The 11,934-nt window shown below is 31.3% G+C and overlaps 1 protein-coding gene across 18 annotated transcripts in view; it reads left to right on the top strand.

The window, feature by feature from the left end:
- LOC122633661 (protein Skeletor, isoforms B/C) overlaps window positions 1–11,934 on the top strand; it is an 83,109-nt gene that overhangs the window by 49,992 nt on the left and 21,183 nt on the right. For all 18 annotated transcript variants that reach the window (XM_043821819.1, XM_043821821.1, XM_043821820.1 and 15 more), the window contains 2 exons: window positions 1,723–1,945; window positions 3,808–3,919. In XM_043821819.1, coding sequence (XP_043677754.1) covers window positions 1,723–1,945; window positions 3,808–3,919 — 335 coding nt within the window. The remainder of the gene's footprint in view (window positions 1–1,722; window positions 1,946–3,807; window positions 3,920–11,934) is intronic.

Genomic DNA, 11,934 nt, shown 5'->3' with positions numbered 1-11,934 from the left:
AAAAAAAAAAACAACACGAAGTAGTCGATCGGTGTCGACTAGCGTCATTCGAACGACAGTGTATAAGGGGTGAACAGGGGAAGGAATAGAAGGGTGGTCTAAAAGCTTCGACCATGCATTTCAGATAAAGACCGACATGGACGAAGCGTTAATTATCGTCCTAGCTGGTTTCATCGTAAATCGACATGCGAACGTGTCATGTGTGATCCTTGCGTTGATTGTCCCTTAAATAATCCTGCTGATTGTCGAAGGGAAAGTAATTCGAAAAAAAAAAGGGAGAAGGAATAAATTCCCAACACAACCCCAATTTCCCTTTCCAAAAAAGAAAAAAAAATATTATTAGATAATTTCGTAAGTGAGGTTTATTGAATTTATTTGTTTAATATATATATGTATGTATGTATGTATGTATGTATGTATGTATGTATGTATGTATGTAATTGTTTAAAATATTGAAATAGATTCGAAAGAATATATTTATTTGAAAATATTGCTATTGATTAAAATAATTGTTAGTTTTAAAAATTAATAATTTATTTCGAAAATTATTGTTTTATTTTAAATAAAAATATATTTGTTTAATATGTCTATGGATATATAGATATCATTGATAATTATTTAGAATATTGAAATATATTCGTGAGAATGTGTTTATTTGAAAGGATTATTATCGATTAAATTAATGTTTTCACTTTCAAAATTCAACAAAAATGTTTAATTTTTGAATAATACATAGAAAATAAGAAGTTATTTATAATATATGTTATTATTATATTCATAAATTATTTACTATTATAAAAATAAATTATATTAATTAAAAATAATTCTTATTCTTAAATCATTCAATCTAGTTATCAATTATTTTTAAATAAAATAAAATAATTAAATATCTAAATATATTTCTTTATTATTATTACTATTATTGATTAAATATATAAATATATAATTATTGATCGATGTATATAATAGTTAATACAAAGTCGTTCTTTTTTTAAATTTTTAATAATTCGAATAAATATAATATTCTGATCTTTTTTCTAAAATAATCAATTTGCTGACCATTCGCAGAAATGTTAAAGCTCGGTGAGCTTCACGTATCAAATGAAATGAAATTCATGGAAATTGTTATAAAGTCAGTTTCCCTTCGGCCTGTTACAGTCATCGTATCACTTTTGTATCAAATTGACGATGCGTTATATCCTATGGAGTTTAAACGCACGTTTAGTTATTCAGGAATTTCATCGTAATATATATACAAATAATATCATTATATAATATCGATAATATCATTATAATGTACAAACATGAATTTTATTTATATATATATATATATATATATATACCTTGAATTTTTAATATAATATTAAATAATATATTAATTAAATATTATTACTATAGTATTATTAAATATTATTATTATAGTATATTAAATATTATTTATATACAAATACAATAATTGCTATTCTTTTGATAATTTAATAATATTATTAATATATACACAATCCTATTGCAAATAAACAATTAATTAATAAAATAAATATTAATATAACATTTGTATGTTTTCTTAATTGTATTATATATACATACATACATACATACAAATATATATACACAATATATATATATATGAATTAGTTTTGTTGTTTTCACAGCAACAATTAATTATTAAGAAGGATTGATTATTAATAATTAAAAAACGTTTATATTTATTTTTGATTTTAGGACAGGCGAAAAATGGACCGAATTATGGAAGAGAGATCGGTTCGTTTCAAGAATATGCACACGGTATCAAAGGGATTATATATGCCGCAGACGATAGTACGATATTCATAAAAGGATTCTCTTATGATGGAAGGGGTCCAGACGCATATTTTTGGGTCGGTAATAGTACAAGACCTAGTCCTGACGGCTACATCGTACCATATCCCGAAGATTACAAGGGCAGGTAAATCAACTCCAAGTGTTTAACAATTTAGTATGATCAAATTTTTATATGATCGAAATGAAAAAAGAAAATCTTCAATTACCTGCATAACTGCTAATGAATTCGTTCGGAAAAAATAAATAAATAAATATATATATATATATATATACACACATATATATAAAAAAATAAAAACCAAAAAAGTAAAACAAGAATCGCACGATTCGTAGAAAGAAAAGAAAAGAAAAGGAAAAAGAAATAAAAAAAAAAAAAAAAAAAAAAAAAGTTTCAAATATTGAAACTTTACAAAATTCACTCGTTCCAAGTGCAATAATAATCGTTTAAAGAAACAATAAAAAAAAAAAAAGAAAAAAAAGAAAAGAAAAGAAAATAGACGACGTCCCGGATAAGTTAGAATGATTTTACGATTTTTATTTTTTCGATCGCTATCTCTCATCGATAAGACACACATTGAAGACACATTGGATGTATGTAATAGTACATGGTTGATTCGGATCGTAATAAAGTGCTCGCAGATACGAAATCCGGACGAGATCGGCGTATAATTCCCGTTTTATTAACTGCGAGCATCCCTAGCTCGCGATCCATTCGTCCGGTCCATCCCTCTTTCTATTTCCCTTTTGAAATACCCCCACCCCATATCATCCCACCATCTCACTCCTTACCGTGTTTCTCTTTCCCCTCTATCTCTATCTCTTTCTATCTATCTATCTACACGTATACATACACACATATACGTACACTCACACACACATACATATTTCTATTCAACACAAGCAACGACACACTTTTCCTCGTTGGTTCCATGCTACCGAGCACAACAAGCTCTTTGAGTTTCATTTCGTTCGTTGGTTACGGACTACCGCGTTTGCTCACTACTACACCATCATCATCACCATCACCATTACTATCACCATCACTACTACTACTACTACTACTCTACTACTACTACTACTACTATCATTACCACCAGCATCATCACTACCATTATTACTACTACTATTATCACTAGCACTACTACTACACTACTATTACTATTACTATCACTACCACCATCATCATCACCATCACCTTCGTCCTTTCCCTTGCTTTCAGGTTCATACCTCTTAGTATGGTCCCTGACCGCATCCACAACTTCCTTTTGTGTTGTCTTCCCTTCGTTCACGCTAAGATATCTACCTCTAACACCTATCCTCCGTCAATGAAAATGATTAAACTTTGGTAAATCGTTTAATCGTTGATCATACGAACGGAGATTAATGGATCCGTCATTGTTTTATTATATGTTATATTATATGGCTTTGAATTTTAGTTAATTCCTTTTTTTTTTTTCCTTTCTTTTTGCTTTCTTTCTTTCTTTTTTTGATTTTTTTTTTCTTTGTGAAGGGAAATTGTTATATTTTTTTTCTTGAAAATTACATTCTTTCTTGTTAGTCTTTGTTGTTATTGTTACGTTGTTACATGTTAATGATGTTATAAGGCGTTGAATTTGTATTGATTCTTTTCTCTCCTTTTTTTTTTTTTTTTAAAGGAAATTTTTGTCTAGAGAACAACAATTCTCTTTTAGAACGTAATAAAAATTAAAATTGATCATCACGCTATAGGATCAAGTTAGTATCAATTAAAATAAAATCGAATAGTATCCTTTCTAGAGAAAGAAATTTTTAAGTATTTCATTTCGATCGAACTGTTTGAATTAATAAAATTGTTTTTCTTTCTTTTCTTTTTTCTTCATGGTTTCTTTTTTCTTGTTTTTAAGTCGCATAGAAAAATTTTGATGAATACCATTGTTTAACGTTTCCATTCTAATCAATACAAATGTCGTTCAGTTACAACATCAATTTTTTTTTTCTATCCCCCAGAGATCCACCAGTGTTGAAGGCGTTCGACAATACTGATATTGTCTTAAGGTTGCCACAAGGGAAACGCTTGCGAGACATTAAATGGCTAAGCGTATGGTGCAGGAGATTTACCGTGAGTATATATCGATCGTCATACCATTATCAAACTTTAAATAATATATAACTAAAACCTAGGTAACGTAAATCATAAAGATTATAGTATCAGTAACTCTAAAAAAGAAAAAAAGAAAAAGGAAAACTCAGGAATGAAATTGAGATTATTATCGATTGACGTGATCGACGTTTATTAAATGATTGTAATAAATCAGAACATTTCTTGACGATCGTTTAAATCAGCTTAGATCTTCTTTGTCTAAAGATTGAGTATTAACTAACAAAATAAGCAATGAAATCGTCAAGATTATTGTAATAATTAGTGAAGTCGTCAATGTCACCATACGAGAAACTCGTTAAGAGAATACAAAAAGAAGAAAAGTTGCTAATAAATTTATCCCTAGATAAAGATCCTTAAATGTATATATAATCGGCATATGATTTAATTCATGATCACCGTGTAAAAATAACAGTTAAAAAAAAAAAATATATATATATATATACATAGAGAGAGAGGGGGGAGGGGTGGAAAAAAAGAAAGAGAAAGAAAAGTTTCAGTCCTTCGACACGAGGGTTGGCGAACCCCTAGACCTCGGAGCCCTTTATTTTAAGCGGCACACGAAGCACGGAGAATGGAGATAACTTGATTTTTCATAAGGAAGGAGAAAGAGAGAGAGAAAGTAAGAGAGAGAAAGAGACAGAGAGAGAGAGAGGTCCGTGGGCCCTATCGGATGGGCGCATTCGTGGTCAATGGCGCGTGTGAGATGGATACGGAAGCTAAAAATGAACGGAGAAGGAGAAGGAGGAGGAGGAGGAGGAGGAGGAGGAGGAGGAGGAGGAAAAGTAGGAGAAGGAGAAGTTAGGAATATGAGATAGGAGTAAGGGGTACGGAGTAAGGGAGTAATGTAGGGTGCAGTTATGATATAATCGTAAGCTCGCGAATAGTATGGGTCGAGTATTAAACTTGTCTGCTGGCCATGGCAATACGTAGACATTCGCGGGTTTTAAGGGGTAGGGGGTTGAGGTGATGGTGATGTCCTAGGAAGGAGAGTAGTGAGGTTGGTTGGTTGGTTGGTTGGTTGGTTGGATGGTTGGTTGGATGGTTGGTTGGTTGGATGGTTGGATGGTTGGATGGTTGGATGGTTGGATGAAGAGCCAGCCGAAGGGTAGCTTTGAGACGAGCATATCGAGGCTTCGAGAGGAAGAGAGCTTTTGCTCTTATATTAGGAGGGCTTTAATATCGAAGTCTGAGGGGTGCTCCCGTACCGTGACAACCCTCCATCAGACACGCTCTGTCACCGCAAAACGCGCCCTCTGTGTCCATCCTACCGACGACGGACCTCGCTCTTATACCGGGTGTCTCTTTGACGAGTCTCATCGAGCCTTTCTCCCTTTTCACTACCACCCACCCTTCCACCCACCGTTCACTGCTCATACTCCTATCGCTTCGTCATAGCTTCATTTTATCTCTTTTCTATCTCTTTCTCTCTACTTCTCTTTATGTCTCTCTCTCTCTCTCTCTCTCTCTCTCTCTTTCTCTCTCTCTCTCTCTCTCTATCTCTTTCTCTTTTTCGTTTCACGATTATTGGTTATATTCTATGAGCTGGTATGTATCTCTATTCATGATCGAGCCTATATATATATATATATAGAGAGAGAGAGAGAGAGATCGCTCTTTTTGAATCTAAAGATTATGTTTGTTAAAAATTTGATCCCTTAAGCCTTTTACTCGTTAATGATAGATATTACGTCATTAGTCTTACGTATAGATAATTTCTCTTTTTTCCTTTTTCCCTTTCTTTTTTTTTTTTTTTTTTTTTTTTTGTGAAATTTAGTAGAGTTAACATAATAGATAAGCGTTATCGATTAATTTGTAATATTGAAGAGTTACGTAGGAGTTAACAGGCATGCATGGATATATACATAGACACGAATTAATATTAATTTTGAATGAACTTAACTATAATTCATCTTAATTATTATACATAGTGTTTATGTTATTTATCATAATTATCGTATAAAGTTTTATCGTATTAAACGTTGACCGATCGTAGAAAAACGATATCTCTTTCTTTATAACTTTAAACTTCCACTTGACAATTCTTATTAAGGAAGAAAGAAAGAAAAAGAGAGACAGAGAGAAAGAGAGAGATAGAGTGAGAGAAAAGGAGAGAGGGAAAGAGAAAGAAAGAGTGACTTTATTCTTAAGTCTCGTTTAAAACTCTTTCTTTAATAGGTTTTCTCTGTGAAACTTTTGCAAGAGATTTGATCCCTCTATCTCTCTCTCTCTCTCTCTCTCTCTCTCTCTCTCTCTGTCTGTCTTTCTCTCTGTGGCAATTCTTAATATTTATCTCTCTCCATCTCTACGTTTGAAAATTGATAGAACAGAAGCAGGACTCGTGAATAATCATGACCTAATAACATTTTTTATTTATCTTTTACAAAAAAAAAATAAAGAAGAAAAGAAAAGAGAAAAATCTGCTTAAAATAAGCAAAAAACATATTAACCAATGGCAAAGCATCGTCGTCATTCTGTTTTATTGATTTTTCACTTGCTACATTGTTTACTTCATTTACACCTCCCTCTATTTCTAATTTCAACTAAATTATAAACATCACGTATGATTTAGCGTATAAACGTCGCGTAAAATACAAGCGAATCGTTTGATCGATAAATTTGTTATAAAAAAAGAAAGAAGAATACAATGTTCCTTTAAGTTATATATAATTCAAACGTGTTTTATGAGAGACAATAATAATTTTTTTTTCTTGTTTCTTTCTTTTTGCATAAGATTATAATACGATAATACATCAGAGAAAAAGATAAATCGATATATAAATACTAAATATAAAACTCTCTTTTTCCAGTATAATTCTAATGATTTTATTTCTAATGAAATTTGAATTTTCGTAAAATTCATAATAAAAGTCTAAATGTAGGCTTCATTTCCACTTGTACTTCTACCAAAATTCTAATTGCACATTTGGATATTTTAATACTATTTATTAAAATACTAATTCTATCTTTAAACAGCTTAATTCTAAAGACTTATCTAATTCTACTTACATAATATTACGAGTTACGAATTTCTACCTTCTAGTTACATATTTTAATGCTATTTCCAATAGAGATTTAATTGCTTCAAAATACAAAATAAAATTCTTATTTCTAATAACTATAATCCCACCTCTATTAGTATTCTATCTTCACGTTACAATAGAACTTTAATGGGGGAAAAAAAAAAAAAAGAAGAAAAAAAAGGAAAAAAAAAAGGAAATAAATTATTCCTTTCCATTTATCATATACTTATAATTCGAATATCATTTTCAATTTACTTCTACGTTGTTGATAACATAGTTACAAAATATGTACAACTTTATAATATTTTTTTTCTGATCGCAGAGACCTCAGAAAAATTAATGATCAAACAAACGAAACAAAATAAAAAGAGCAAGATAGAGAGAAGTACAGAGAAAGATAGATAGATAAGAAAATACACAGAGAGAGAGAGAGAGAGAGAGAGAAAGAAGGGGTAGTTTGAATCATATCGAAGGGTGAAGACCGATATACAGAGGGTGTAGGTGTAAGTTTTGCTCGAGTATTTGGTAGACAGGAGCTGTCTGTCAATCAGGACTCCCTAGTAGAGTTACTTCAGCGAATGTATTGTCAGGATAAACCTTCTTTCTTCCCCTCTCTCTCTCTCTCTCTCGCTTTTCCTTCTTCTTCTTCTTCGTCTTCTTCTACTTCCTCTTCCTCTTCTTCTTTTTTTTAGTATTTCTTTCCAAGAGAACCCTCCTCCTTCCTTACCCTCTAACGTTCGAGACTTATCGTCTAGCATTGCGAATCCAGCGCTTTCTCGAATCCACCGGGGTTTCCTTTCAAAAGGTACAGAGATATCTTTCGACGATATCAAACCACCGTTCAATGGACCACTGATTCAGATAGGATTTAGTAATTTTTTTTTTTCTGGTCTCCTCCACTTTCTCCCCTTTTCACCCTCTCATACCCCCTGCACGGCCTCTTCTCCATGCCATTTCTCTTTCTTTTCTCGTCAAAGCAACGAAGTAACCTAATCTAGAGCTTTCGTCCGTTGTCCAAAAACGGGCCGATCGCATGGGATTGCATAAGTATTCATCTTGGGGTTGCGGATAACACTGCGAAATCGATTAATCTTCTTTCAGTAAGGTTTATAAAGATTTAATTCTTTTCTTTTTCTCTTTTTTTTCTTTCTTTCTTTCTTTTTTTTCTTTTCTTTTTTTTTTTTTTTTTTTTTTTTTTTTTTTTTTTTTTTTTTTTTTGTTATCCTGATAAATCTTTTGAACATAGTTCAGAATAATTTGTAGGTCGGATTGTTTTTCTTTTTCCGTTCCTTTTTTTTTCCTTTTTGTTAATATGTTGTTGTTTTTTTTTTTTTTTTTTTTTTTTTTTTTTTTTTTTTTTTACTTTTTATTTCGTTTTATTTTCGGTTTAATTTTCTTGGCCTTTGTGATTCTTCTTTCTATATTCTTTTTCTTTAATTATGCTCGACATAACGTAGAAAAGTCGTTCGAGTGAAAGTTTGTTCAGGGAAATTTTGTTAGGTATTATTCCATAGCAAGTATAATGCATTGCGATCTTTTATCGAGTGTTATTTGGGATTGAATGAGAGGAAGAGAAGGGTGTCAGTATTTTTTAATGTTTGATCGATTATTTTAAAGTAAAATGCGATAAAATATCAGTATCGACGAGTAAGTCGATTATTTATACTAATCAAAGTATACATACATACATACATACATACATACATACATATATATATATATATGAATTCATATGACAAAAAGATTAATGATATAAGAAGATACTTTTATTCGTTATATTTATTTTTATTTCTATTATTATTTTTCTTTTAATTTATATATATTTATATATATAATTTATATATATATATTATTCTGCGCTTTTCTTCTTCCTCTTTCTTTTTTTTGTTCTTTCTTCCTTTTTTCCCCATTCACCTTTCAATTCATTTTCATTTCTCGATAAAGTAATTGGCATTTCGCATAATCGAGCATTTCGATATCGAAACGGACACGCACCCCAATACGAAGGGGGAACGATCCGTAATCCCCGATACGGAATTCAACATAAGCTCTCGATGAAGTTTGTCGAGTCAGCAACGGTAGTCGACGATTTCTCTATCTGGTCTTTTGCAAGAGAGAAAGAGAGAGAGAGAGAGAGAGGGGGAGAGAGAGAGAGAGAGAAATAGAGAGAGAGAGAGCATCGAAGAAAAGGGTCGTCCTTTGGGCGTGTCCTAAGCATTTGCATTTGAATTCACGTTGTCCTGTCCCTGAAACACTGGAGTTAATTAAACGCCTCATAGTTTTCCATTATGTTATATGACGAAGTAAGTACGAATGTTCCTGGCACCGAGTGGACGAACAATCCGTTTGCGTACACGGAGACTACAAGAATTAATAAATATATACTTATATACGTATGTACGTATATATGTATGTATGATATATGTATGTTTATATGTACGTATGTACGTATGTATATATGTGTATAGATACATATATATTTATCTAGGAACTATCACGAGCCTCGTTAAAACGATTATTATTATTAATATTATTATTGTTATTATTACAATACTTGCATACACAAAATACACTTTAATATATGATATATCTGACTACGTAAGAATGTAAATAACTATGTACTTACTTACTTACGATACGTAAGATTCGGTTAATACCTAGACTATTTCGAAAATGGTGGAAATATCACTAACTCTTGACAGCCATTTTATATCAAGCTACGTATTACTTACTTTCGTACTTACATACTTACATACTTACATACTTACTTACTTACTTACATACAAGTTCTTTCTAAGCACGTTTCACAACCACTTGAAAATCGTTTCAGGACATTACATTTTCCTCTTTTACTCTCTCTCTCTCTCTCTCTCTCTCTCGTATATGTACACGCACACATATATACACACACACACACACATTCGATAATAACTTCATAAGTAATAGTCGATTGCTGAACGGATACGATAACGTTGAAACCACTAAGGATACGAGATACATAAATCTAAAAAATATAATATATTGTATTTGGATATAATATGAAAAATGATCATTGAAAAATGTTTCGCTCGAATCTGAAACGAGATATATCATTTAATGGTGTCCTTATTTTGTCGTCCTGATCAAATATCATTTTATATATATGGGATGTTACGAAATAGATTAACTCGTACGTACTTCAGGACCGTATCGAGGAGATATAACTTCTAAATGGGTATAATTTTTATAATAGAAACTAATTTAAAAAGTTACAAAATCGTGAGGTCTATGTTCGTTAAAACGATCTATTATTTAGTTTTTAATCAATTTAAATACGATGAAATTGTTACCTGGTGAACTCTAACGCGAATTAGTTTTTTATCATTTGCTTTTTTAATTTCGTTTCTTTTTTTTTATTTGGTCGTTATTAAAAATTTATTCTATGGGATACCCTCGATACGCTACTGAGTCAAATCATTTGAGACATCCTGTATAAAGAGAAAGTCTTTCTAGGAAGTAAAGAAATTTGATTTTTATTGAAACTTATTGGAATGGATATTATTTGTCGTTTAGTGCATTCTGATGCTTTCTCTCTTCACGCTTCAATGTCTCATCAAAACAAAAAATAATAATAATAATAACAATAATAATAAATAAGTAAGTAAGCAAGCAAGTAAATAAATTTGATTTTTATCAAAACTCTTGTGATCATTATCTCTCAATAATTGATTATCATCAATCCGAATAATTTTTTCGTAAGTGAAAATTTATAATCACATATTGTTCAACTTTTCTCAACTTCTTGCAAGTAAATTTTTATTTTTATCGCAACTTATACGATTACCAACTTATAAAAATAATTATTATCAGAACGTTGATAACAAAAGTAAAATCATTAACATAAATTGGAAAAAGAATAATTTCCTATAAAACAAACAAAACGAAATAAAAATACGATTTTTATCGATACTAATAGATATTTTTATTTTTCAAAAATGATTCTCATCGGATTGTTAATAACAATGTCGTTTGACAATATGTCAAATCAAAATTTCACAACTAACATGTCCACTTGTTTAACCATATCATCGACATAAAAAAAAAAAGAAAGGTAAAAAGATGAGAGAATAATTCCCTCTAGAAAATAATCAAAAATTCCAATTTCATTCGAAATTATATAATATATTTCCACGTCGTTCCAATCATTATCATCTTTCAAAAATGATTACCATCAAACAATCAGTGATAACAATGTTGTTTGATAAATAAAAATCTATGACACGTAACATATTCATTTTCTTAACAATACCGTCAAAATATATATGTATAAAGAATAACAAAAAAATATATATATATAATAATTCCCTTGGAATTAATCAAAACATCAATTTTCATCCCCGAACTTATCAATCCCGTCATCTTCTCAAACATCATGGTAATCTTTCAAAAATGATAATCATCGATACCACTGATAACAATATCGTATGATAAATCAAAATCTGTATGCGCACATACATCACACACATAAACACATACACCTAAATCTTCAAATGCATAACACACGTTTCGACTTCCATCGTAGTCACTAATACGGAGACAGGTGAGGAGAGAGAGACGTAGGGGGTGAGTACGTTGCCGGAGGATTGCGACGTTATAACATTGAGAAAGAGAGAGAGGGAAGAAGGGAGAGAAAGGGAGAGGGAGAAAGAATGGGAGTGAGTTAGAGAAAGAACGAGAGTGAGAGCGACTGAGAGAGAGAGAGAGAGACAGACAGAGACAGAGAGAGAGAGAAGAGGGGGTGGTTTGGACGATCAGGTATTGAAGCAACGTTGATAGTCCTGGGTAACATTGGCGCATGCGCAGAAATTACGACACCCGGTCGATTTTGGCCGGGTCTGGGCTGGCTGCTATCCGAGGATGCAATCCTCTCTCTCTCTCTCTCTCTCTCTCTCTCTCTCTCTCTCTCTCTCTCTC

This window comes from Vespula pensylvanica, chromosome 13 (genome assembly GCF_014466175.1).
Source record: "Vespula pensylvanica isolate Volc-1 chromosome 13, ASM1446617v1, whole genome shotgun sequence".
Classification (NCBI taxonomy): Eukaryota; Metazoa; Arthropoda; class Insecta; order Hymenoptera; family Vespidae; genus Vespula; species Vespula pensylvanica.
This window is presented reverse-complemented; position numbering and strand designations above follow the sequence as displayed.